Below are 27,793 nucleotides of genomic sequence, written 5' to 3'. Positions count from 1 at the left end.
TGCTTGTTGCCAAAATCTGGTCATCTTAAGGCAAAAGCTTTCTCACAATTTTAGCAAACTGAGCCAGGTATGCAAGGGGAAATTGTTTATTCAGGAGTGTCTTCCAGCAGGAAGCAAAGAACAGGAGCTAATTTGCCTGTGGGAGGGGAAAAAAGCAGTCAGATACGGGGAAGACAGTGTTATTGAGATCTTAAGTACACAGTTAACAGTGCTTGAATAAAAGCACCACCAAAAATGCATATCAGCTCCATAGAATGGGGAGAGCCCATGGCTCTGCTGACCCTCCCTAAGCAGGCTGGAAAGAAAGCTGTTTTCAGCACTGGTATAAAGTCACTGTGCTGGAATTGTGAAGTGCTGGTATAAAAGCAGCATGAGACTGTCTCAAATGCCTTGCAGTTTTAATGAACTCATCCTTGAAAGCTAGGCAAGCTGAATTCTCGTCGCGAAAAAGGGAAAGCACAGACATTTTAACTTGCAGTTTGAAAAGGAATGATCTGAAAATGGCCACAGTTTTCTCAGCCTCTCTGCTCTCACCAGATTCCCATGAATCACATCAACTGGAAATGACTTCGTTAGTTTTGCTAACAAAGAGCTCTGGGGAGGACAGGGGTGGTTTATTCAAGTTTGGGTATTGTCAGCACACCAAACTAAGTGCAAAAGGTAAAGGAGAACAAACTTCATCTCTAGCTCTGACAGCAAAGGAGTGAAACAGGTGTAAGGGAAGATGTTCTGAGTAGGGGGTACTGGCAATGGTGTGAGAACCTGTAAGAAGGATGCAGGAGAGGACAGTCGGTGCAGCTAAAGCACTCTGACCTTTTCTGTAGCCAGTGGTCTGTAAGGGAGACATAATTAGTGTCGTCAACTTTGATTCTTTGGTCCAAATAACCAGGCAATTTCAGTGGGGGTGAGGAAACCTTAGGGACAAGTCTGAATCCATAACGAGAGACCTTTGCTGCTCTGCATCATGTCCTTCAGACATGCAGGTTCTTTACACCTCTGGCTTTGGTGAGTGAATGGGTGTTCCTCAGAAGTCTGAGAAAGTGTAAAATCCCATTTCAAGTAGCTTCCCCAAGATTCGTATCTGAGCGATTAAAACCTGATTATTCCTGACTGTTCCCTGCTCTCACCACAGTGCTGGTCAAAGGGATGAGCACAAGTGCTACAGGTACTTCTGTTGGGAAACAACTTCGAGGAGAGTGGAAATGTCAGCAAGGGAGAGAGTATGTACCTGTCCAAGGCTGGCTTACAGGGCTAACTCTTCAGAAAGTGGACTCGGATAGGAAGGATCTCTAGTATTCATTTCACTATCCTTAATCAGCCACCTGATTAAAGGTGGTAAGCAGAAGATGCATGAACTTTGATCCTTTAAAAGGCGTGTCTACCTGGTGGCTTCCAGGGACCTTTAAGCTTCCCACTGTGATTTTTTGTGTCATTTAGGTTTTTCTTTTGGATATGCTTACTCCCCTGCACTTGTACATTATCTTTGTTACTAGCTGAGGTCTGAGCTTCAAGGCGCACAGAAAGTGGTGTTTGGGAAGTGGCTGCCCTAGCTGGTGCATCCTGGGGTGCCCTCTTCTCAGAGATAGCACTTCCACCACTCACATCATACAGCATGGGCAGCTTCTCAATGTGGGCTACCCACTCCTTCATGCAGTCTAGAACGATGGGGATGAGGCTCACCACACCTCCATAGTGATTCTTTGCTTCATCACAGCTCAGGTGATTCACAACATCGTGGGGGTATCTGTGGGACAGAAGAAGACAATGGGCAGAGTAGTCCCAGACATGCAACCCTGGTGAGCCCACAGTGCCACCCTGAGATCCCCTGGGAAGAGCAGAAATGCACAGCCAGCCATTTCCCCAAAACAGAAAGGCACAGATAGAATTGGATCTTGAGAAGCGAGTCCTGCCAAACACACTATCCTGGCTGTTGGGCTAGATCTGGAAGAGTTCAAGAGCATGTACAGGCACTTGCCCCACAGAAATCAGCTACGTGCAGGGCAGGAATAGGAGGAAGGAGGAGGTGAACTGCCTGGGCATTGCATGGGATTTCAGCATACTAACCTGCCTGTATATGCCTTTCCATGCACTAGTAAAAAGAATGAATAAACAAACAAAACCCCTTTTTGTGAATTGAGGCTGGCAGTGTTTTCCCAACAACTGGAATAGTAAACTGGGTAGCACCTTGTACCCTCACTAAAGCCACAAAGATGTTGTAACGGAATTGATGGAGAAGTCAAGTGGGAATATGCATTCTTGTGACAGTCCTCCGGCATTGACAGTTGCCTCAAAGAAACTAAGCTGATGGACTTACTTAGCTCGGATGGTGCTCAGGTCATTGCTGTGGCTAAGGAGCAGCTTGCATCTCTCCAAAATGCCATTGGTTATGTTGTTACCAGAATGCACGGTTTCCAGCTTGTGGCAGAGCTTGCTTAGATCATTGCAGATGTTTAGGAACATGTTGAGGATACGCCTGTCGGTGGAATTGTTACAGTGATGCTCCATGTAGGACTGTACCTGTAGAGTGCAACATGGGGAAAGACAGTGTCATGCATGTTAAATTACATTTAACTTCTTTGCAGCATAAATTAGTGACGAGAAGCTGCTTTCTCTTGTGACTCTGCAGGTGTGAGCCACTATGGAAACGGCAATACAGTGGCAGGTAGTAAGATTTCTAGCGCATGCCTGAGATCTTTGCTTGTCATTCATCATGACTGAAGAAGGCTGGGGTGATGGATCCAGTTGTCAGCACACCAGTGAGCATTCCTCCCTCTTTGAAGAAAGTGTAGGAGTACTGCAGCCAAAACCACAGCTCTGCTGCAAGCACTGCAGAAACAGGTTGAGCGTGAGCGGAGTTTTCTGTCTGCTCTGAGCAGCGCACCCTCTGCCACTGCCACGGCCACTTAGGCAGAGTGGGGTGGGAGGTGAGGACAATGACCAAAGTGGGCCTGGTTTGGAGTAGCAGTGTGGACGTGTTTGCACGTACATGCATTCTTCATGGTTCTTTATTTGGCACCACTAGATGTGACTGCAAACTAAACCCATTTAACTTAATTGTCCTTACTAACCTGTTACAGCAATGATATTCCCTACTTGCCTTGAGCATTTTTGTTACTCAGAGTGAATGGCATTGCATGAGGAAGCGTTATGCCAGGAGATTAAGTATCTTCTCCAAAGAAATTCCAGGCACTTCAGACATGAGTGGTCAGAATATAAAATACTGAGCAGCTGGTTGGCAGTCTAAGCTGGACTCTAACACCTTCAGTGCTTTCTCTAAGATTTCAAGACAAGAACGAAGTAGCTGTTCCAACATTGGTACGGTTTCTGCATACAGAAAAGCCATGCTATGTGCTTGGGCAAATTCTCAGCAGGTTTGTAGGAAAAATAAAAAGTGGCCCCTAAGGGTCCATTTCCACTAGAGCTTCTTCCTTCCACACTGTTTGCTGAGCGTTGTGTCCTTGTGAATGGCAGGAGTTTTCATTGCTGCTGGGAGCAGAATAGTCCTAAAGAGAATAGCATTTTAGCCTGGATGTTCACCAGTGGGCTAACAGGACTTCTTTTTGTCCACATCAACGACAGAGTTAATGCACCTGCGTAACCAGGATGGGGACCAGGACTACAGAATGATGGCTTGCAAGGGCTGCCCAGCTCTGCATTAGCCAACTGCTGATGAGCAGTTGAGCTGCAGCCAGGGGAGTTCACATGGACAGCCCCTACGCTGGGCTGATGTCGTGACCACAGCCAGGCTCTGCAGTGCCAGGACTCACTGGGTGATTTGAATCTCTGGCTGAAGCAATGACTGAGGAGCTTGTCTCACAAAATCACTTGGGATTTGACTTTATACTCTACTCCATGTAGAAGTCTTTAAGGAGCTGTTACCATTGCCTGACTGTGGTGCGCTCTTCCACCTTTCCACCTTACTGTGATCTCCTCTTTTCTCTGAGAAATGTCATCACTCAACACTAAAAATGCTACCATGTACAGCTTTTAGGGGTTAGAAATGCAGCCACGTTCAAGTGCAGTATCATTTTTTTCTGTGGTGTCTGTGTTTACATGCAAAGAAAGCTGGCAGTCAAGTCAGCTGTGGACTGAGACCACGCATATTTCTGCATTTGTTGCTTTTATTCTTGTGCCCTCCCATGCAAAATTAAAAATAGGGTTGGGCTGAATCAGGAGAATGGCAGTGAAACAAAATGGATGTCTGGTTTTGTCCCCGGTGAACTTTCTTTGGTGTGTAGTGGTTCAGTTCCTGCACAAAGCATCACTACTATGTACTGCACCAATTGCTCCCTGTTCTCCCCAGTAACTAACTCTTTTCCCTTTCCCATCCTCCCCCTGGGGTAACACGGTTATACCCTCAGTGCTATGTGTGCAGTACAGTTTGCTGCCTCTAAGTTCACATTCAGGAGAGGTTTAGATTGGATATTAGAAAAAATTTCTTTACTGAAAGGGTTGTCAGGCATCGGAACAGGCTGCCCAGGGAAGTGGTGGTGTCATCATCCCTGGAGGTGTTAAAAAAACACGTAGACAAGACACTTCAGGACATGGTTTAGTGGCATGGCGGTGTTGGACTCGATCTTAAAGGTCTTTTCCAACCTAAATGATTCTATGTTACTGTATCACACATGATGCCATGGATCAATGTAATTGCTGAAGTCGTTACCTACAAGGTTTCACCCCCACAACAAGCAGGCCTTCTACCTCTGCCAAGAAGCTGTGTCTAAGCTTGCTCAGTACCACTGAAATATTGGCACTTTGAAAAGCAGCATAATGTTATACAAAATCTCAATGCCTATTTTTGGAAAAAAATGGTTTAGCGTAATGTCTGTTGTGATCCTCTTCAATGTTACAAGCAAAGCCCTTATATTATAGAGAGTCAGCCCCTAGAAAAGACAACCAGCTCACTTCTGTGTCCTAATCCTAATAACAGCTTGGCTTTCACTCTGGCTTTGGCATCCATCTGGGTTTTGTGCCTGGTTTCTGCTGTCTCAAATCCACAATTCTAATTTTATTTAGGTTTTTCTTCCCCCTCTGTCTGCAGGTGGTCTAAGTTCTTTGCACTACTTAAAACATCCCATGTTATAAAAATTCCAAGACAATTCACTTACCAGCCCAGAAAACCCCTAGCCCACTTGGGACTTTCAGCCCTCAATCCATCATCCTACCTCTGTAACACTGCCATTATTTTTAATAAGCACTATAGAAAGATACAGCAGCACCAATACCAGGGGGAAGAGGCAAGCATGCTGGTTACTACAAGTTAAGGATTACAGATTCCATGTGTGGCTGGGGAAGGAGGGTTGGTTTGATTGTTTTCTTGTACCCTGTATTTCTAGCTATGCCTCAGCAGCGAAATGACGGCCTTAAACTAAATCATAAAGTGATGCTCAGCAATAAAATTTCTTCTCTGTAAATGGGAAGACCTAACATAGGTATTTCTCTCCCCTACTTAATCTTTTGCCACTGGTTTGCAGAGTTATACACAAATGTTACTAGAGAGTTTTTGTGCATCTTCCCTTAGTAAAAACATTTATTCATCCCGGAACTAGACCCAAGTGCGTGACAGCACTGCGTTGGTCCCTGTTCTCATCGGCAGAGAACTTTGTGCTGAATACTTGTACCTGGCTGATGCTTGCCACAGGTCTGATCATGTCATGTGCATTCTCTCGGGTGTGTTGCAGTGCTCCAATAAATGTAAACTGCTGCTGCAGGAAAAGCTTGTAGTTCTGCTCTATGTTTCTTAGAGCCTCCTTTACCTCATTCATGTTTTCCCCCTCCTGGATTTTGGGAGAGAAGGAGAGAAAGGAAGCTACTTTTTAGAAATGATGCAATTCTACATATGTAACTGTCTTCTACCTGAGTTGGATTTGTGTAGGTTAGTGGAAAACTTTAAAAAAAAAAAAAAAAGAGGAAAAAAGAGAAGATATATTGTGTCAAAGCTCTGCAGTCCCAGAGCCCCAAACAGTAAGTCAATGAGATAGTAATGATGCTGCAAAAAGAGGTAGAGAACCCAGAGGGGACCACTGACAATCAGATGCCATAAACCCTAGTGGGTCTATTGTAAACATAATGTGGCAATGCATCAAACACACCGCTGTGAAAGGGCCGAAGGGAGAGATGCCTTCTCTTGCCCGGTGTAAAACCATTGCCCAAGTGGCTTAAAACCTCGAACACGACACGAAGCCAGCTCGGCAGGCAGTATATCCTGGCAGACCTGGGGAGACCCGGGGCCCTGCTTGACCCCCCCGGCCCCTCCCGCCCCAGACGGGGGCCTGAGTTTTTCCCACTGGTGACCTTGGGCTCTGAGGGAAACCTTGCCCTGCAGCCCCCCCCGCCCTCCGCTCCCCCCCCACCCTCCCGCCCGCCCCCGACAGTTCAGCGAGCCCTGCGGCTCCCTACCGGCCGGTTCAGCCCGGCGGACGGGCAGGGGCGGCGCGGCAGCCCCGCCGAGAGGGGCCGGTACGGGCAGGGGCTGACCGGTCTCCCCCGGGGCGCTCCGGCATCTCCCGACGTCTCCCTGGCAACCGGGGGTGGGCCGCGTCGCCGTTCGATGACGTTAACCCCCCACCCCACACTCTCCGCCGCGCTGAGCGGGGCGCCTTCTGGCGTCGCGGGGTGATGACGCGCTCCTTAGCAACGCGGCGGCGCTGGTTGCTAGGGGCCGCCATGGCCGCCCCCGCCCGGCCGTGGCCGCCGCCGGTGGGCGCTTACGCGGAGGAGCGGGAGCTCTTCCGGCTCCTGCAGGTGAACGGGCCGCGCCCGTCCCCCCGGGGGGCACCGCGGGGACTCCCCGCCGTCTCCTCCGGAGCGCGGCCTCGGCGAACCCGGGGTGGGGGGGGGGGCGGTGAGGGGGACCCGGCGAACACCGGCCTGGCCCGGCCCCGGGGTGGCGTGAGGCGGGGGGTCCCCCGGTTTCCTCACGGCCTCCGCCGGCGGCCGGGAGTCCCGCGGTGCCGGCCGTGGGGGAGGCCCGAGCCCGGCCTGGGGCGGCCCCGGGGAGGCTCGGCGGCGGCGGCGCAGCGCCGCGGCCATTTCCCCCAGCGGTCGGCAGCCGGCTCCTGTGGAAAGGCGCGGGCGGGTGTCCCCGTGTGAGGGAAGGTGCACCGGCTGAGGGCTGTCTTATTAATTAACTTATTTTAAGAATAGCCTGGCGGTTGCTAGGGTTCGCGCGTGTCACTTTTTTTTTGCGGAAAAAAGCGGCAGCCTGTGGAAGAAAAGGGTTGAGTGCGTGAAATCAATGCAGGCTTGGCAGGACAGGGAGGAGGAGGAGGCAGTAAGAAATCAAGCGCGGGAAAACCCGAGATGAAGGGTTTGCCCTTCCTGAGAGAGGGGCCGCTGAGGTGAGGCGTGGCAGCCGCTTATCGGCGATGTCCGTTTAAAACTGTTTCTCCCTGCTTTCCTACTGCTGTTGTGGCTTTTCTGTGGAGCTGTGTGTCAAAAATAAAGAAGTACACTTCTAACATCGTTGTGATTTCAGTAAATAGCAAGATTGGTTTCCCTGCCTTAGAGAAAGGTATGTTTTGTTCCATAAGTTTAGAAAAAGCCCTTTGGTCGAGCACGGGGAGGCTTGCACAAGAGCCTACATATTCTGGTGCTGTTCTGGTACGAGAACTTGTCAGAGAGACTCGCCCCCTGCACAGCTGCGAACTCATAACCCTGTCTATGTTATAAGGCCTTTTTACTTTTTCAAATCTCACTAGAAAACACACAAAGGCTTATTCTTCTTTCCTATTCTTTTTCCCCCTCTTTTCTTTTTTTCATGTAACTCGAGGCCATTTAGTACGACTGCTGTGGCATAATATTTCTGGGTTTTTTGTGGAAATACTGTGCTTTGGATGCCATGAGGCATTGAATCCAGCTGCAGGACCTCATATTACATAAAACGCTAGTGGGATTTACTCAGCATCTTGTTTTCTTTTCATCCTTCAATTATGTTGTAGCAGCTGTACAAACAAACACAGCTTGAAATTATTGTCCTAAACTTAAACATTTACAAAACCCCAAATGTGAAACCTAAAACCTGACATCCAAAACGTTAACCTCCCCCAGAGATTGACCAAACTATTTCTGTAAAATTAAACTTAGATTAGCAGAACTGAATAAAATGAAGCATGCATGTAAGTGCTGGTAGGACTAGGGCATGAAATAGTGAAAGTATCAATCGCTGTCAGCCTGAGCAATTCTGAATCATAGTAAGACCAGATTTTCTTAGGTTTCTTATTTTTAAAGCTGCTGATAATTGTTGTGCCAAATTCAGATTTTTTTAGTTTAAATAAATGTTGCTGGGAAGTAATTTTTAACAAACTTCCGATAAAAATACAAATTTTATACTTTATGCTATGTACCACCCAGACCTTGAAGCATCAGAACTTGCATGTGAAACAGAATTGAATGTTTTAATTATAAACAGAATTGAATGTTTTAATTATTCTAATGAAGTGGATGAAGAAGAAAAGGAAAATAGGCCACTCAGATAAAAGACAATCAATTGGTTAGAATATAAAATTCTATGGAATGTATAGACTTTATGGAATTTACTTGCAAATATTAAAGTGTTATGACTGATTTTTAGAAGAAGATGTCCTATTCCAGTGCGAGCATTTCAGTAGATAATCTAAGTCAGAATATTACTTGCTGTTTGATGTTTAGTTTTAATTACAGAATTCTTGGCTGTGCTGAAATGTCTTGTAAGAAAATCTATGGAGTTAGTGTTTCTTGGTGTTATTCCTCTCTCTGCCTGTGAAGCTACAATCCTCACTGAAATCAGCGGAAGATCCCCACTGCTATCGGTGGGAGCTGAAGCAAGGCCATGTATAACATCAAACATTTAATATGAAAATGGGCTCCAAAATAGACATTCAAGGAAATGCTTTAAGCTTCCCCCCCCCATACTTTTCATGTAGGAGGAAGACTAGTACAGTTACAAAAGTGAGATGTGCTGCTTTTGTGGCTTTGCTTGGTTGTTGGTTTTGTGTTTTCTGCAGGTCTTGTCTGGTCAGGCTAGTCAGAAACTTGTGGGAATGTGCTTAAGAGGTTTAGCTTGCCCTGCAGAGATACTAGTTTAAGTTGACTCTGGTTTTGAAACTCCTTGTATGGTTTTTACATCAATGCTGACTCAACCATTATTGACACCAGACTGCTCAAGCCAAACCATTCTGGTGTCCGTATGTATCATAAATAAGCCAAAGCAAATAGGTTGTTGTTTTTAGTGGCAATTTTCTAATCGTGCTTTACTTCAGTTTTTCACCATCTAAAATAGGTTTCATAATCTCAATTTGGTTAGTGAAAGGGGCCTTAAAGAGTTTCTAAATGCTTATTTATTTTCTTAAGATCCTCATTGTAACATTGCTGTAAAAATGCAATATATCATGACTGCATAGCTATGTTAAATTTTCCTCTGACTTTGTCCTATTAATTTTCAGAATATGCTTGAAGAACTATTAATTCATAAGCCAGATGATCCCATTCAGTATATGATAAACCATTTAAAGCAGAACAACGATGATGGTAAGTGAAAATTGAGACACCCTATTAGTTCAATTCCTTGTTTGTAAACAGCTGTTTGAAAGATGCGCCTCAGTTGGCAGATGATGGATAAAACTTTTCAGACTGTGTCTTGAGGCAGGGGAGGAGAAAAAGGTGAGCGTTTTGGAATAGTTATAGGTAAGATGCTTTTAATTTCTTTTTTTAGTGGGTAATCTAATAAAAAATGCACTTTAACAGTTATAACAATGAAACCCTCTAAGGGAATAACAAAGAGTTCTAGTGTATCAATTATTAATGTGTTCTGTGCCCCATCTGATATTTCCTGTTGTCTTTACGCTTGCTAATTACTCCTTTTGTCAGGTGTAAATTTGGTTTCCTATTCTACCTGGGCTGGCAGATTCTCTGTTTTTTGATTAGTTAGTTACTAGCTGCTGTTAATGAGTTCCACTGCTCAGTGGCATCTCAGATGAAGGAACAGTGAGCATGCCTACTTGTATGTATAACAAAACCTGGTAAATTGAATAGGAAGTCTGTATTCTGCACAATAAAAGCATGTACACTCAATCAAATTATTTGATTTACAAACTGTTCACCCTTAGGCAGATTATATTTGGATATGCACAACTGAACTATAATTTTTGTTCTGCATGAGCTGTCAGGGGTAGCTGGTGTCATGTTGCTTTGATGTTTCTTTAAAACCATAGTAAACCATTATGAAAGTTCTGCTGCAGCATCAATGAAATTGTTATCACTAGAGATGCTGTGAGCTCTTAGTGGCGGTGATCAGATGGATGTTGATTGAAATGCTGCTAAATACCAGGGAAAAAAAAAAAAATCAAATCCTGCAAATTGTGTCCAGCCTTTTCTGATGCAGGCAGCATGAGTAATCAATCTGTTTTATAAACCCATGGAAAATATGTGGAAGAATTTCATGAGGTTTGATAGAATGCTGATAAAATTTCTTCACATTGAGCTAACATTTGTCCTTAAGCCCCACAGTATTATTTGAACAGAATTAGGCAGGTTTCCATTTAATGACTTCAGTACTTAGAGGCTAAAGATAGAACTACAGCAGTCATTTGTCAAAGGAAAAATGCTGTCTGCTTTTAGTCTGGAAAAACCTATTAAGAAAGGAAAGGAACTCCAATTAAAATTAAAGCCTAAATGTTGTTTTAAGAATAAATTATAGGAAAATAATGTAACAGAAATCTGTGGCAGAGTTGATATTACTTTTTGATCATGGCAGAAGGTGCTGACTATTTAGAAGAAAAAAAAAAACCTTATTAGAGCCATCAGTAAAGTGATGAATTTTCATGATCTTGCCTTGCTAGACAGTTTTAGCCCTAGAGAAAATTTCAAACAGAGATGCATGGAAAAGAAGCATTGCATCTATCCCAGGTGTGAAGTTAGAAAACCTTTTTAATTAATAATAGGATCTAAAGTACTCTTAAAAATATAAACAAGTCTAATGATGATTATAGCTTACAACTGTCTTGAAAATCTTGTAGGTCAAAGGTGTGATTAAGCTTTTGTGCTTAAGGCTCTGTACTATTGTTTTTTCATGTGTTCCTTCTCAAAACCTTAAAGAACCATATGAAGACTGATAATTCTTTCATACACAAAGATGCTAGTTTTCTACATTGTATCTTAGTTTGTGCTAACAAAAAAAAGCTTTCAGGATCCAAGCGGTGTTTCTGTGAGTTCTTCCTTTACAGTCAAACCTCTGAAGAAACATAAAAAAGTTCTGCAAGAATGTTCATCATGTATTATGTGCTTTTCCTGTTTGACAAAGGATTTCTCTTACAAGTTAAATAAATTTTGTTGCATTAATACTAATCATAGAATCTTTTGGAGTTAAATGGAACTCAGTGAGTCCAGCTGTTCTTTCACGTTATTCCAGGATTAATTTTGTTACTGCTAAAATCATTGTTGAATGTTAAAACTTACTTTGCTTGGAAGAGTAAATCCTGTAACATCTCGTCAAGACTAAACATGGAATGAAATATGATTTGTTACTGAAGAAAAAGGCATTTTCTAGATTTTCCTGACTTCATTTACCTGCTGGTTCAGACCTCCAGTATTAAATACTGACTATTTGCTGATTGGAGGGGGTTAAACATTACATACAGTGGTGTCCTGGTTGTGCCCTTGTGTCATATGTTTAGGGAGAATGCTTTAGAGGAGTCTTACAAGTGTGCAAATGAGTAAATCAGTGAATTACACTGCCCCATCTGCTGCCAGCCACTAAGCAGAGAGAAAACCAGATTTAGTACAAAGTGAGCATTTACAGTAGCCCTGGGCAATATTAAAGCATGATATGGTGTATATAATAGTATGTTTCGTTTTTTATCAAACGTTTGTCCAAGAAAGCTGTGTATTAAAGCTTCAATACCTAAGGGTTTTCTTGTGAATTTTAAATCATGCTCCTAGTTAAACCTCAAAAGGATCTGTGGATGGAAAGGTTTTTTGATTTTCTTTGAAGTGGTTTGAAGAAGTTGATTAGTGTTGGCACCCGAGCACTCTTTTATGACGCTGTTTATAAATAATTCCTAAGTACCGGGCTGGAGTTTCAAGGTGTTAGATTAAAAAAAAAAAACGTAGGATTTAATCACATTACATTTGAAAGAAATTAGGTGATAAAAACAGCTGATGTATCCTTTTAAAGTATTTTTCTACATTGTGTACTAGTTCTGTTGCACTTGCAAGAACCAATAAGGGGGGAGTTTTTCTTAAACCTTCCAAGTCAGATAACTTTGTAAAGATGAATCTGTAATTTGGGTTTCATGTATGTTTAAAAATTGCACCTGCCCAATAACTGTTAAGTGCATGGAAGGCCTCATAAAAATACATTTCACATACTTCCCTGTCTGCTGCCATCAGACACTGTATCTCCCTTGGTTATCAAGAGCTGAAGAGGTTTTTAGGTGAGTAGATCCCTCCTCTGTTTTGACCCATGTTGCTCCCAGTTAATACTCATAAGTCCCTTCTGTATATTGTGTGTTTTGGTTTGGGTTTTTTCCCCAAGGTATAGGGGAAAAACCTCAAAGATGTTAATTTAAAATGACAGCTCAAGGGATTACAGCCCAAGGTGTGTTCATGGAAAAAGTCCCAAATACTTTTCTAAGAGTTACTCCATTTCCCCTTTTTTGTCTTGCCTCTAATTCATTCCCAATGAAGCTTACAACAGTAATGCCTATTGTGTTGTCTATATGCATTAGATTAAAAATTCCTCAGAACTGGGATGCGTTTTTCCTACCTTGCCTCCTCAAGGAAAGGACAGGGACATGCAGTAAAGAAACAGAAGATACAAATAAAATTACTTTTAATGATGACTAGAAAAATTGAAAGTAGCTGTCAAAAAGAGTAGAGAGAGTGCTTAATCTTGCAATATCTAAATCATCTCTGAACCCTGACACAACCTATTTAGATGAAACTAAAAAGTGAAATTGCATTTTTTGTGATGAGAGCCAAAAGCTTTGCCAAAGTAAAACGTATTTTTACTACCATACTGTGTAAGGGAAATGAGAGAAGAGACAATCTCAAGAAGTCCTGTCCACTCTCAACCATTCTATGGTTATGATAATAGTCACTTTTAAATAGTCCTGTCCTGTGTGTACAAGCTAAAATATTTTTTCATCACAAAATGTGCTAGGTCTAAATCAATGTTTTGGGAATAAAAGTCAAATTCAGATAAGGAAATGTTCATATCTTACACTCTGGTTCACCCACTAAGTTATCCATGTGTTTAAATTGATTGAGAGAGAGAGAGATATCTTATGTGTGTCTTTAAGTGGCATGTTTAGTCAGATTAATAATCTCATTGACCATGGAGATTAAAGGAAGACCCAGCTGGCATTGACTTAGTGTTCCCCCCTTTTTTCCCCAGTGCAGCCCAATCCTGAGGTCTCTATTCAGGCAGATTTCCAACTGAAATAATTGTTTCATTGTGATTACATTTACATTATGCAATGCAATAGTGAGAAACTGGTTGGGATTTTTGCTGTTCTGCATCTTGACATTCACATATTCTTGTTTCATAGCTCCAAGAATTTGTGTACTTGGTCCACCTGCTTCTGGGAAAACTACAGTTGTAAGTATACTATCTTCAATGTTATAATGCTGTCCACTTACCTTTTTACTTTCTACTGAGCTCAGCACTTGTGAAAATTTTATTCTGTGAAAATAATTTTCAGAATTATCTAAGTGATAGGAGAGCACAAGACAAATTGAAGGGTGGCATTCCTAAGGGCTATGCCTATATATTACGCTATAAATTGAATGGAAATGTTCAAGTAAGCTCTACAGGAACTTGCATAGGTAGTGGTAGTGATACTGCTGTAATGCAACAGAATTCTGCCTGCCTTGTTTTCTGAGCTTTTTAGCAGGACTAATTAACCTGGGAGAAGTACCATAGTTACACGTTTGTGGTATTCCCATATTGTGGATTTCTCCATTTGCATGGCCAGTTGTCTGTCATGTCCACTGATACTGCTTGATTGAAAATGTCAAAGTTGTATTTGAACCACAGAGAAAGCTGACCACAGAAACTGCAGATGATGGTGGTGTGTGCATGCTAGGAAGAATGCTTTTTTCTTTAAAGTCTGTGTTATAGTACAGTAGATGAAAAAGACCTTACTCAAAGCTGTAGACTCTTCAACATCCTTATAAGAAACTGCTTAAAGTTACACATATAGTCTGTAAACTTAAATGGAAGGCTAGGAAAATGCTCTGTCTTTCTGCAGCCTTCTGAAAAAATGCTTCATTTTCCTTCCAAATATTTCAACCTGTATTTTTTTTCTTCTTCCCTCAGGCAATGTGGCTTTGTAAACATTTGGATGCCATACGTATCTCTCAGGAGACTTTGTTATTCAAGGAAATATTAGCACTGACAAGGGAAGCAAAGATGTATAAAGAAAGAAAACAGGTGTGTAAGAGGATATAATAATAGTAGTTCTCATGTCACAGAAGAGGAATTATATGGCATTCCCATGATTTCCAGTGCTATGAGTTGAGCAGATCAGAGTAAATATTCTTGTATCTATGGTGGTTTGTGCAGTGGTTTGTGTATATGTAGGTACAGGGTCTTTCAGGGTACCCTCTGCTAGATAAGAAGATAAGAACAAAGATAAAAATGTGTCAGAGCATAGACTAGGGGCAGGAGAGGAAGACAATGTAAAGTAATGGAGGTCTTGAAAACATTAACCTTAGACATGAGCAACAGAATTGAGAGAAGTCCAGGTATGCACCATATATAAAGAATGGTTCATTATATCATTAGACAAAGTGTCTTCTATTTCAGCATGTTTGATAATCTCAGTAAAATAAGCATTAATCTCTGAGGTCTCCTTCGGTACAAAATGCTCTGGAAAAGATGTACACAAAGAACTTTTTTTGACCTGACAGTGCTACTTAGTTGTGCATGCTTAATTTCTCTGTAGCATGACACAAATAACTAACTTGGTGCATTAACTCAAAAGCAGTATGACAATCCATTCAGTTACTGAAAACTCTAGAAGCTCTCAAGCTGTGACAATAGCAGCCAACTCAGGACATCATTCAGTTCTTGGGTTGATGCACTCTACCCAACTCCAAGTACCTGCTTTGCTCCAGACAGGTTTTTAAATCCCTTCGTGCTTTACTGTGGGCCTCCTAACTAATATTCAAAGGAGTTGGTCTGAAGAACATTTTTTCCAGATGTCGTGACTCGCAGGATTAGTTTATCAGCAATGTAATTGTCTTGTTATTAAAGGCTAGTGACAAGTAGATTGGAAAAATATGTTGAAAGAATATCCTGAATACGCAGAAGCATCTCTGTTTCTGATTCCTGCCCTTTTAGCTGATTCCTTTCTCCAGATGTCAAGGGGTTCCATGAGTAATAGAATGGAAGAAGTCTGGTTTTCTGTGACTCTAGCAAGACCATGAGTTCATATTTTCTCCCTCGTCACCTATTTTTGTAAAAATTGAAGTAATTTCAGATCTGTGAGAATTCTACACCCCTGCTATTTTGATTTGAATTGACCAACAGAGTCATAATTTGCTGAGATGGTACACGGTGTGATATGTAGATGAATTTTTTTCCTTAGAAAAGTAGGCTGAAAATAGGGTGGCGTTTATTGCACTGAATTAGTGAATGAGGTTTGGACATGCCTTGAGTAATATACTTAAAAAATCTGAGAGGAAAGAGTTCATTGAACTCACTGAACTTATTGGCAAAAAGGTTTGCTTTTGGCTGGGATGATATAAAATAATTCTTATTGAGAATATGTACTTTGAAATTATCATTCTAATTATTAAAGATTGTTTTGCTAGGTTCATAAATTTCAACTTGGAGGGGGAGAATTTTAAAACAAAAATTCCCTTTGGTTTAATTACTGTAATTATTAACATATTTCAGACTATACAGATACACTTTCAAGGGTGTCCTTTTGGGCTTATTTGAGTTAAAAAGATGGATGGTGTGGAAGATGAAAGTCAAAAATGTCAAGGCTAATCAGGTAGTAAGGAGTACCCAAAGAGCAGAGTCTGGTGGTGGTTTAGTACTGTGCAGTTTGCCTTTGTTTTTGAGGTGTTAGATCCTAGAAGAACGTTTTCACTAAATCATTTCTTGTTCCTTTATATGAGTTTGATTCTTCAAATGTAACTCCTTAAAACTAGGAGGGAGCTCCTTGCTTCCTCTAAATCAATGCAAGCTTTACAATGACTTAAAATGTAGACAAATTGTCATTTCGAGCTGTATTTTCCCTTACTGATTCATGTCTGCTGCCTAAATCTACTGTTGCCGTAACTGACCCCTGGTTCTGCTGAAGCAAGCGGTAAACTTGACTCCTCTAGCATACATAACATCCATTAGCACTAAGAGGGTTTGAATGTCTATTCAGGAACAGAACAATAGCTGTTTATACTATCTTTGATACAACCAGGGCATTAAAAAGTTGTAGTCCTAGCCAAAGCAATTTAATAAATGGAAAGAGGAAAAGCAGGAATGAAGACTGTGTTTTTGAAAGTCTGGTGTGAAGATCATATAACACAATTTAATGTTGTTAGAGGAAGGTTTGATGCATATAAGGTTACTGTGGCTAAATTAACCCCAGTGCCAAAGGTCATTCATTTTTAGGTCAGTAGACCAATGTTACTAGATCTGGGCAAACACTGCAAAAAGGTCTGCAAATATTTGTTCACGTATTTTACTTACTTATCTTTAGCCAAGCTTTCATCTCTTTTGTGTTCGCTCCCAGTGAACATTAAAGCATTTGAGTTTTCCTGGCACAAGAATTCATGGAAGGTGTATTTAAAATATGTGATTATTCTCTGAAGCTCAATTTTTAAAGTTGGACATGCAATCATTCACTAACACACACCTGGCCACTTACTAATGAGCACAGCTCAGGTAGTGAATTTTAAATATTGACTGTTCAAAGCAAAATGTGATCATTCTGCATGTAAAAATATTCCAAAAGAAGTCAAGTATTTTTGAATATTCAATAAATTTGAAGAACCATGAGCTATCAATAAATATTCCATGAACAGAAAAAGAGGCTACATTTTTGGATAAATCATTGCAAATTATTCCCTCATCTCTAGTTATTATAATGTTAATAGGAAGCACCTTCAGGTTTTTCCTATAGTGAAGTCTAATGAAGAGCTATTGCATGTTTCACGTTTCCTTTTAACTGGATAAAATAAGAAGTTGAAACGACTGTGGTAATTGTGGGCTTGTGGGATGGGTGTGCTCTTAATGCTATACTAAATTGCAGTTAAGGTGTTTGCATACTAGTTAATGACTTAAAACTGCTCTAGAGTTGCATCGTATCCCTGTGCTTTTTAAGAAGAAATATAATAGAAGAGAGGAAAACCCAAGGCATCCTTATCTATGTATGTTCAGCATTCTAATCTATTCCAGGACAAGCCACTATGAAGGAACAAATAGGAACTGTTCCAGTCTTGTGTATACATAAAAAAGACCAGCCTTTCATGTGTATTTATCTGAACAAGCGAAATCTAAACATGAATGATTCTTAGAATACTAAACAAAATTTCTTCAAACATGACTGCTTTTCTGTCCAAGGTGCAAACTTGGAAAAGTCAGAAGTTTTTTAGCTGTAGCTGTTTTCAGAACAAATATATCCAAAAATTCCAATAAAAATGTCTAGTGAAAGTGCTCCTCCCAAAAAAAAGTCTAGCAGTTTTATGAAAAGATCATTGAAATATAACTCTGACTAGGTTGGGCATGTAAGTTGAAGTATGATGTCCCTGAAATAACATGGAAGATTTAAAATTAATCATTAATGAGTACAGTTTTTCAGCAGTATGGAAATAGCGATTAAACCAGTGTGTATAGAAAAGTGGTCTGAACATACACAAAATACCATAGCAGTAGGTCTTTCCATTAACTAAACTGAATGTTGGGACAGGCTCAGAGTGCCTTAGATAAGATACAGTTCTGCAGTTATCAAATGTATATGTGTCATTGTCCATTATCGCAGATTTCTGGGCGGTGCAGTCCCATCTACCAGGCTCATGATATATTTGTGTGAGTGTTTATGAGAGAGAAATTGTAAATGTGCTATCTGATATGTATCAGATTTAATGATTTCTAGTTGAATAATTAGGCATTCTGCAAGCAGCCTATTGAAAATGATTTTGTAGGCCACTGCTCAGTGGGAGGAAAACTGACCAGGAAATGAGACTGGAATTGAGCCACAGAGAGCAGAAGGAACTAAGACACTGAAATACCCGCATGTGTGTCCTTGATTGTGTTTGTGCAATAAACCCTGCTCAAAAGAGAGGGCTAAGAATACCACTGCACTGAAAGAAGTTAGTGTAATTTTGGTTTAAATTGGTTTGGCAAGGCTTAGCAGAGTGGACCCCCAGCAGTCACTAGCCTGTCTTGACATGACACATCAAAGAAGTAAGCAAGACACTAGCTGTTTCTGATAGCAGCGTGATGCACCTTTGGAAGGTGACAGACTCAAAGCCACAGACCCAGGCTCCAGCAGCGAGAGGCTGCAGGAGGCTTTGACGCACCACCCTGTGGGACCTGCTGACTTTCAAGAAACACAGCAATTTCTTTCCCTTTTTCTCTTTTACCTGCTTGAATGTTGGCTTATGAATGGCTGATATTAGGAAAGGCACTGAGAACTGGGGACAATAGAGATAAAAACCAAGAAAACCCACTGCCTGACTGGGCCACCTTGTCCGTTCCACAGGCAGACAAGGGCTGCTCTCTTTTGTGTATTCTGGAGTGCTTTCTCCACTCTACTTTAAATTGACTTGTATGGTAGCATTTCCACCACTCCTGGTGAAACTGTTTCATGATCTAATGAAGAAGATTGTTATGAAATCTTTCCACAGAGTCAGCCATGTTTTCATTATATCTATCCAAATCCTTTAGTACAACAAAAGCCTACAGAAATACTCTTTTTTAGGATTATGCCCTTCAGACTGTTTGGATAGAAAAAAGAGACAGGAATCCACAATATATGCAACTGCATGGAACAAAGAATCAAGCTCACATTGTTAAATGAAAGGTAATTTTTTGACTTGGGAGGTAGAGAATCTGACTGCAGAATTTTTTCTGAGTATTCATTTTACCAATAATGACAAAGTGAATGAGACTGAGACAAGGCATTTAGTCAAATGATTAACAGCTGTTGTGACTGGCATGGCCAAAGGTCTAGACTTTATCAAGTTAAACTGGCTAACACAGAGTTTGTTTAACCAAGTTCAGCATAGAATGAAGGCCTAAACTAACAAGACAGTGTAGAAAATTCTTACAAGAAGGTGTCATGGTTTAACCCCAGCCAACAACCAAGCACCACGCAGCCACTCACTCCCCTCCCCCCCCCAGTGGGATGGGGGAGAAAATCGGGAAGAGAAGTAAAACTTGTGGGTTGAGATAAGAACGGTTTAATAGAACAGAAAAGAAGAAACTAATAATGATAACACTAATAAAATGACAACAGTAATAATAAAAGGATTGGAATGTACAAATGATGCGCAGTGCAATTGCTCACCCCCTGCCGATCAACGTCCAGTTAGCCCCCGAGCGGCGATCCCCCTGCGCCCACTCCCCCCAGTTTCTATACTAGATGTGACATCCCATGGTATGGAATACCCCGTTGGCCAATTTCGGTCAGCTGCTCTGGCTGTGTCCTGTCCCAACTTCTTGTGTCCCTCCAGCTTTCTCACTGACTGGGCATGAGAAGCTGAAAAATCCTTGACTTTAGACTAAACATTACTTTGCAACAACTGAAAACATCAGTGTGTTATCAACATTCTTCTCATACTGAACTCAAAACATAGCACTGTACCAGCTACTAGGAAGACAATTAACTCTATATCTCAGCTGAAACCAGGACAGAAGGGTATTGTTAATTTCTTGTCAGGAAATCTAGCATAATAACAGAAGAAATATTAGGGGAGGGGAATGCTAAATCTGTAAAGGAATGTTGTTGTGTCAGATAGCAAGTACTGTCTTACAAAACATCTCTAGATCTGGGCAAAGTAATAGTCACAGAAAGAAATAGCACTTCTGAAAATATTGGCACATGCAGTTTCAATCCCGTTTCACAGTCCTGAGTTTAAAAATAAACTAACTTTAACATTAAAATTAACTTTAACTATAAAATGTATTTTAAATAAACTTTCTGGATTATGAAAGAGTAAGAGTTACTTGAAACTATGAAACAAAATTCCTGAAAATCAAACCCTTTCTGTTATTTGCTCTGTGTTTGAGATTCTGCTTGTCTCACATCATAGCTGTTAAGATCACTAATGCTGAGTCCACTGACCTATGAAGCAGTAGTGGGTCAGATATTTGTGGTGAAAAGGACTACTTGTGGATGTGATGTTCTTATGGATTCCTTTGCAGGTTTGATGTCCAGTGTGTGTGTTAGTGTGCAAAACTTGGCACTGCTTCCATGTTAAGTGTGCAAAAAGCATGGATGTAGGCTTTGTGTTCAGCTTACCTTTAACACTGATTTTTGTGCCCTTATTAACTCTCTGATATATTATGTTAATGACTTGGGACTTGCACAGGTTTATTTATTTATTTATTGTTAAGAAGACATCTCACTTCACCTTTAACCAGAATATGCCTGCATGGTAAAATTCCTTTTGAACTCAATTGTGAATATTCAGCCTTTTTTTGTTCTTTCTTTAGAAAATTCCCAACGCGCTTTGGGCCAATCTGATCCAGGAACGTCTGTCAAATGTGGACTGCATCAAACAAGTAAGAATTGCTCCTCAGAGGGCTGGTGGATAAGCACTTACACAACTCGTGCATAGTAGTTAGCATTCTGAGTCCTGAGCAGAGGAGGGAATGGGGGCAAATCATTGGGGGCTCTGGAGCGGATTGCTTTCTTGAACATCAGCAGAGGGAGTTTGGAGCTTTATTAACAGGATAAAGGGGAGGATGAGAGTATGCATATGCTAATCTTCTAGCACAGAGATGATCAAAGGCTGAACAAGCATAGCTTTGTTGATTGCCTGGGGCAACTGGCAGAGTTATAGTGGACAAAACAGATAAACAAAAAATATATAAAAATCAATATGTTGAGTTAAGATTTTAACTCTTATTGAGGAAAGGGGGAAAAGGAGTCTAACATTACTCATTTCAATTTTCTTTGTTTCTCATTGTGTCTTTTTTCTTCCTGTGTTAGAAAAAAATGCATTTGAATATATTTTCTTCTAGGTAATAATTAATATGTTCACTGTTAGTTTACACAAATAGGCAACTGAATAGGTTTAGCTGTATTCACAAGTGTGTGGCTTTTTTTTTTTCCCTGTGTGCTTAGCCTTGAATGTAAGTAGAGACTTTTAACGTAGAACCTTACCCAAGGAAAGCAAAATCTTTTTTATGCGTTTCCTTTAAAATCTCAGATGTTGTTATGGTTTATTGAGTCCATAATCAGCCCATTGTAAGGGATTATTTGTAAGGGACATGCTAATCTAATGGATAAAACCCTGTTTCTAAACAGTGCCAAAATGCAGACTGTAAATTATTTGATGCACTTCTTGAGAGGAAGAAGTCCAGTGCAAAGTAGGTGTTACATTCATGAAGGACTAAACACCTTTTTTTAGATAAATAGTATGTGTTTTCAGAACAGTAACTCTGTCACACCCACAACTTTGGTTCAGGGGGTAACTAGTACTTCCTGACCTCACAGAGATATTGCAAGGCTTATAGTTTTATTAAAATCTGTTGCTTCTCAACATCATCATCATCATCTACCTTGTTTGTTGAGTAAAGCAGGGCTGGTAATTAACATTTCATTGAAGTGTAAAAACTGCTTCCTAAAGCTTCTTAGCATTAGGCACTGAAAGAAACTGGAAATGCTGAAAACCTTATGTCTTGTACTTCTGTCTCTGTGATTTTTGGTGTAGTCTGCAATGATCTGCAGGCTGGATCCTTCCATCCATGTAAAACAAAATCTTCTTGGGGGCTGGGCCATTGCATTGTAGTTTTTAACATGGTAATTCTGTAGCAGAGAGATGTCTGTAGGTGCAGAGAAACATCAATAAAACTAGCAAGAACTGCAAAAATTTTCTGCGCCTGATTGAAGGTTTCGGCTTTTAGAACTCAGATAAACTGAATGATTGCCAAAGAAGTCTTCATGTGCTTCAGTGCAAAGTCAACTATCTTAGCTTAAGCCACTGATGGAAGTGGCTTTCAATGGACCTGCCTTGTGTAAGCTAGAGCAGATGGTCAATTACAGTGTATGAACTGTGGAAAGGATAACTTGATCAGGATGGTAATGAATAGCTGGAGATGTAATCTCTTAAATTGTTCCTGCCTGAGAGGTTTGCTAGAGGACATCTGTCTGTGTCATATTTCTGTTGCGAGCATATAGCTGCAGCAAAATAGGTAGTATGCTGGTCTGTTTAAGCAGTAGCTTAGAACTAGCAATAGCTAAACTTCAACCTATCCCATTATCTAATCCACTCGTTGCATGAGAATTTAATTTAGAATACTACCTGCTGGTGTTTAATGTTACTGAGAAAAGTCATTAAGCTAAAACAAACCTTTTCTTGCCCAGCTAATCTTGGGTTTTTGCCAGGTCATAGAGGAGTGCATGACAGTGCCCTTATCTGCATTGGGAAGTATCTTGCTATAAAAGTCCTTCCTTTTCCATCAGTAGAGAAAGCTCTGAAGGAGTAAAAATAAGCTTATGTGGGTGATTTTTGAACAATTCTTTGCATTTTTAGCTAAATCCAGGTTTAACAAGAGACTTACTGTAACAAAACTTTGGGATGCATTATTGGCTCTGATACATATTTACAAATGATGGTATGGGACTTCTCCTTCAAAGAGATGTGAGCTGTTGTTTTTATGAAGGGAAATTCATGAAACAGAAACCTAGCTCATCACTGAAGTATTCTAAATTTATACCAGATATAAATCCCATTGACATTATGGGGTTGAATTACTGCAACTTTGGAGTAACATAATGATGAGTTGAACCCTGAGCTTTTAAACTACACCAGTATTTGCTTACATGGGGAATTGCCAAGATATTAGGATTTTAGAATATACTGGCAACTCTAAATTGCGAAGTGTGGATTTTTCTGATGCCCCCTCCTGCCTTCTTTCCACTTAATGTGAACTAATAAAATCTACTTTGCCATACAGATGACACACAGGTTTTAGGCTGTTGTTTCTCTTTGTGTTCCCTTCCTACACTGGTATGATCGAGGCCTAGGAAGACTTTCAAAGAATTTTCTAGTTTGTGATGTATAAGGACATGACCTCCTCCCCTTTTTTTCCAAATGGACCATTTTTTGTGTGTTTTAGGATCCTGTGTTTCTTGCTCCATGCTTCATCATCTGGGATATTGAAACAATGATTTTTGGATCCTTAGAAAGAAAGGAGTAAAGAGATTCGCAGAAAACCTAAGGGTTGTAAATTTTTCTCTACAAAATACTGTATACCTTACTCAATAGATCAATAATTGATCTATTAATTTTGAATTTGCAAAGTAGAATTAAACTATTGCATTGCTAGTCACTGTGCTTGAATTACATGGATGTGTCTGGTTTCTCTTGAAGGTCTTTTTAGCTGAGTTTATTTTATTTTATTTTATTTTATTTTATTTTATTTTATCCCATAATAGTTATTTAGCACTCCAGATCAAATATCTGGTAGTATTTAAGGTATTTGTTTATCTGTACTAAATTCACACAGGATTTAGGCCTTTCAATTGGCAGGAGAACTTGTTTAAAAACACACGTGGTATACCATCTTGTTCATTTTTGTGGCATTTTGAATTAAAGACTGTAGCTGAGGAACACTTGAGAAACCAGTATTGTCAGCTCTGGATATACTAGCAAATGAGCAGGAAAAAAAGACTATGAATGTCAACATTTTTTATGTAAGCTGTGCAATGAGATATCATGGATGTACAGCAAGTCAGGTGATTGTATGATTTACTACCTTGACCTTGTGGCAAGATGTGGAACATCTACCTCAAGTGGAACTTCTCCTCTAGTGAGTATGTTTAAAATATCTTTAAACCTGTAGAAATGAAAGTAAGTTAGAAAGATGATAAACCCAAAAGAGAAACTGCTCTTCTGACTGCTAACAGCTAGGCTTCAGGCTGGTTTCAGATCCCAAACACAGGCCCCCTGAGCTTGACACTAACAGCTTCTCTGGTTGTGCTACTAGTAGTTAGCAGGTAGGATAGGGAAGATGCCAGGATACCCCTGGTATTTTCAGTAGTTTTGGTTAAATATTTTCTCACATGGTCTCTCAAAGGTGGTAGCTGCAGGGGCAATATGTCCTGTAGTGCTATTTGGAGGAGATTGGATGGCAGTAGTTGCTGTAAGCTAGCAAGTACGTGAATAATTCTTTACTTTAGGGCTTTTATAACACTAGCTCTAAAACTTCTTCAGTGTGCTTATTTTTTCACATAAGTCTCTATGATTAATTTTTCCAGTGTTTGTTGTGATACTGTTAAAGTGAGTTTTACTGACAATCAGCGTATAAGCAAAATCCATTGCTCTCCAAAGGCTTCATCCACCCCATGCTTTTTTTGCTCTAATTGTTGGCATGGTTCCTGTTCTGCTTTTAATAGCGAGGGAAGGATCTCTCAGAGACTGTTATTTTAAGTATTAGGTCATGTAAACTTTGAGTAAGGTGACAAGATGGTTAAAATGCCAACAGCTACATAGTGTCTTGCCTACATTTTATGTTCCTGTTGTTATCACCAGCAACACTGAATTGGTGCTGGATGTCTTACAGAACTAGGAGAAAAAAAATCCCTTTATAAAGCTTCCCTGACATTCAGCAAGAATGGAGTGGATGTTATTGGTCTCATTAAGGTTTCAGCTATTTTTAGGAAAAACACTTAATTGACTTTTCAAAGTTGTGATGGTTATTAAAAATCTTTTAATTAATAGATAGTAATTCATGGTCACTAAAACTTCCTCACATTGTATATGTCTTCCATTTGAAAGGGGATCTATGCATTTTATTTGCAATATTTTCCTTGTGTGATTGGAAAAAGAATTAATACTGTGGATTTTTTACATCATTGAACAGATTTATGCCATTTCTCTCAAAACATGACTCAGCATTTTTCTACTGAAAATGTTAATAGATTAGGAGCAGTATGTTGGACCATAGTACCACCAGCTGTTTGTTTTATTTCTCCTTGTGGTGTCATTGGCTTGGCATTAATTGTACAGCTTTCATCCCACTGACAGTAGGAATACAGAATTTTTTGTGCCATTGTTTTGACAGTCACAGGTTTATAGATGTCACAGGCATTCTCCAAGGAGAACATTTTTATTGATCAACAGCTCTGCTGAGACTCTGTGTTATGTGTTCTTCTAATACAAATGTAGTTAGGACTGCAAGGGATCAGACAGGTAGGTCTTCCAGCATACACAGAAAACTTATTGCAAGCATTATGTTAGAACCTGGGACTTGTGAAGCTGATATGAAGACTTTTCATCTTACAGAGTTAGTACATGTTGGCTACGGCACCTCTGACTGCTGGTGTTGTGGAGGGAATTTATAGAACTGGAGAAGGCTGGTGAAGAGATTGCTACATGATGAATTTGTGAGTGAGCTAGGCAACCTTACTGATGTCTTAGGACCATTGAGAAACTAAGCTTAGGCCAGTGATTCACACAAGAAGTGGCAGAATTACTTTTGATTGGTATTAAACAGTTCAGAAGGGTAGTGGCTGTCCTTGAAAGGGAAGGCAAAGAGAGCAATGGCTATTGGTTCTTTTTGGTTTTACCTTGGAGGTAGAGTATCATGTTGTCTCTGTGAAACTCCATGCAAGGGTAGTGATGTTACATAGATTTATCTGGGGAGAGAATCTGCCCATTCACCATCTTTTTTGTTTTCCAAGAAGAATGTGGCTTTTTTTTTTTTTTTTTAATAGCTTTGCAGCTTACTCAACCTACAGAAATAATGTGGGGAATAAAAGGTTTCTTTCTAATGGGAAATTTGGTAAAGTTTGAGCTTCTTCCATCATCCATACTGCTAATGTTGATGGACTGCAGGAGTTGGCTTGACAATATTTTCTACTGCACTCAGTCTGCTGTTTTCTGAAAATCTTAGAAATTTTAGATCCATACTGGCAAAGCTATTAGTGATATTATTTTTTTGCATTATTGTCTGTCCCCTTTCTTCAGATGGGAGCGAAAGGCATGTATTACTTTTTGAAAAATACTGATGATGTGGAAAACCTGTTGTGATGACTTGTTTTCCGAAAGGCAGCAGTATTCATGACCTTCAATCTTTATGCTTGTGGCTGAGATTTCTTTTGGATATGTCACATAATTCAGCATTATTTCTTTGTGCTATCCCTTTTCATTATTCTAAGGCAGTGTCAATTTTGGATTTTGTAATTAAAAAAAATTGAGGATGTACAGGTCAAATAACAGGAGAGAACTTTAATACTCAAGTCATTATTATTAGGGTGGAAAGTGTGAAAGTATGTAGGCTTGGTATTATAGCTGAGAGTAGTGCCAGCAAAGGAATGAGATTTACATTTGGGAATGACCCTGAACATTTCCATTTCCCCAGATTCCTTAAATCCAGAGAGGAAAGTGATGGCTTTGAAAAGTACTTCCTTGTTGCTGATTTTCAGCATGGCATGGGTCTCCAAGGAGCGCTTCACCTGGCATTAAGGCAACAGCAGAATGCTGTATTTACAGCAGTCTTCATGTGGGAAAGGATTGAGGTTTCCAGCTGAAAGAGAGGGAACAGTGACCACAGAGTAAAGGCACCATGGAATTACTCACTTTTAGCCTTTGTTCCACCCTTGATGTGATAAGGTGCAATCCATGCATGGATGTAAGGTTACTGCTATCAAGAACAAAAAATAGATGGCTTCTTAAAGAAACAAATTTACCATGTGAAGTTACTAATTACACTTTAATGATAGTCAGGAGGGCAAAGAAGACCAGTGTTTGCATAAAGCATGATAGGCATATTTTAAGTCAGGTCTTGCTCTGCTGTGTCTTCTTTCCTCTTGCTTCGTTCCCAAGCCACACTCCCTTTTTACTCTTTTTTTTTTTCTTTTTTTTTTTTTTTTATCTGTGACATCTGCTTGGAGCTTGTCCCTCCTGTGATACCATACTACTTGCAGCTGTTCAGACCTCCAGCTCTGAGCTGTGCATGGGGTGCCCTGAGCATACGGCCTTTTTGATGTGTGATAAAACAGAACCAAGCCACTGGGGGTATGGAGAGGGAATGCAGCAGAATATCAATAAACCTGTTCTGAACAAAGCTGCAGCTCTGTGGTGGAATAGACATTTCACTGAAGTGTCAAGTAGATGGATAATGTATTCTAATTAGGGACTGACTGATACCCTGGAACTCAGAGACCTTTGGAAATAAGATCCAAAATGCTAACTATTTTTGTAGTGTGTGTTTATTTTGCATTTGTTTAGTGCCTTAAAACGTATTTGTTGCAGGAATCTCCTTACTGAGCTGTGTTTTCTTACATTGCAAAAACTTTTAGCTATAAAATTGCTTATTGCCCGTTTTAAGGACCTTAAAAATTTGTATATAAACCTCATGAAGTTTGCTATACATTGTTAAAATACAATATTGTGTTTACTGCCTGTTGCTCAGTATGTGATTTTGAGCAATAAGCTCATCAGAAGCAATGGTTTTGTGGGGTGGGTTTTTTTTGTTTGGTTTGGTTTAGTTTCCAAAGGTGTTGCACTTGGGGGTGGAGAAAATGAGCCAGATTTGTAGTCTGTAAATTGGCATAGGTTTATTGGCTTCAGACCACTGATGCCATTTCTCCCTAGAAGAGGATCTGGGCCTATATATATGTTGTACAGG

The 27,793-nt window shown here is 40.4% G+C and overlaps 2 protein-coding genes across 5 annotated transcripts in view; one reads left to right on the top strand and one right to left on the bottom strand.

The window, feature by feature from the left end:
• Window positions 1-70: 70 nt before the first annotated feature.
• Window positions 71-6,555, bottom strand: SPACA9 (sperm acrosome associated 9). Of its 3 annotated transcripts, XM_069770816.1 has the most exons (5): window positions 6,400-6,551; window positions 5,622-5,777; window positions 2,315-2,517; window positions 1,603-1,744; window positions 71-136 (listed from the first exon to the last, which is right to left on the bottom strand). In XM_069770816.1, exons 2-5 carry the CDS (start codon window positions 5,763-5,765, stop codon window positions 128-130), a joined length of 498 nt encoding a protein of 165 aa, XP_069626917.1. In that variant the 5' UTR covers window positions 5,766-5,777; window positions 6,400-6,551; the 3' UTR covers window positions 71-127. The 3 variants fall into 3 exon arrangements, with proteins under 3 accessions (XP_069626917.1, XP_069626916.1, XP_069626915.1); XM_069770815.1 differs by having other exon boundaries at window positions 71-1,744; window positions 6,478-6,555; XM_069770814.1 differs by having other exon boundaries at window positions 71-1,744.
• Window positions 6,556-6,626: 71 nt separating this feature from the next.
• The window catches only part of AK8 (adenylate kinase 8), a 73,864-nt gene continuing 52,697 nt past the window's right edge, over window positions 6,627-27,793 (top strand). The window contains exons 1-6 of one of the 2 annotated variants that reach the window (XM_069770809.1): window positions 6,627-6,744; window positions 9,423-9,507; window positions 13,527-13,576; window positions 14,297-14,410; window positions 20,648-20,716; window positions 22,545-22,582. In XM_069770809.1, coding sequence (XP_069626910.1) covers window positions 6,667-6,744; window positions 9,423-9,507; window positions 13,527-13,576; window positions 14,297-14,410; window positions 20,648-20,716; window positions 22,545-22,582 — 434 coding nt within the window. In that variant the 5' untranslated portion in view covers window positions 6,627-6,666. The remainder of the gene's footprint in view (window positions 6,745-9,422; window positions 9,508-13,526; window positions 13,577-14,296; window positions 14,411-20,647; window positions 20,717-22,544; window positions 22,583-27,793) is intronic. The other variant, XM_069770808.1, reaches the window with a different exon arrangement.

Source organism: Haliaeetus albicilla, chromosome 26 (assembly GCF_947461875.1).
Source record: "Haliaeetus albicilla chromosome 26, bHalAlb1.1, whole genome shotgun sequence".
Classification (NCBI taxonomy): Eukaryota; Metazoa; Chordata; class Aves; order Accipitriformes; family Accipitridae; genus Haliaeetus; species Haliaeetus albicilla.
The sequence above is the reverse complement of the archived record's forward strand: the minus strand, read 5'-3'. Positions and strand labels throughout refer to the sequence as shown.

Coding starts and splice junctions, on each gene's coding strand:
- SPACA9 (XM_069770815.1), bottom strand. CDS start 5,765: ATGAATGAGGTAAAGGAGGCTCTAAGAAACATAGAGCAGAACTACAAG. Junction 2,518..5,621: donor CTGTGGCAAGCATCAGCCAG/GTACAAGTATTC, acceptor TGCACTCTACAG/GTACAGTCCTACATGGAGCA. Junction 1,745..2,314: donor CTGAGCACCATCCGAGCTAA/GTAAGTCCATCA, acceptor TCTGTCCCACAG/ATACCCCCACGATGTTGTGA.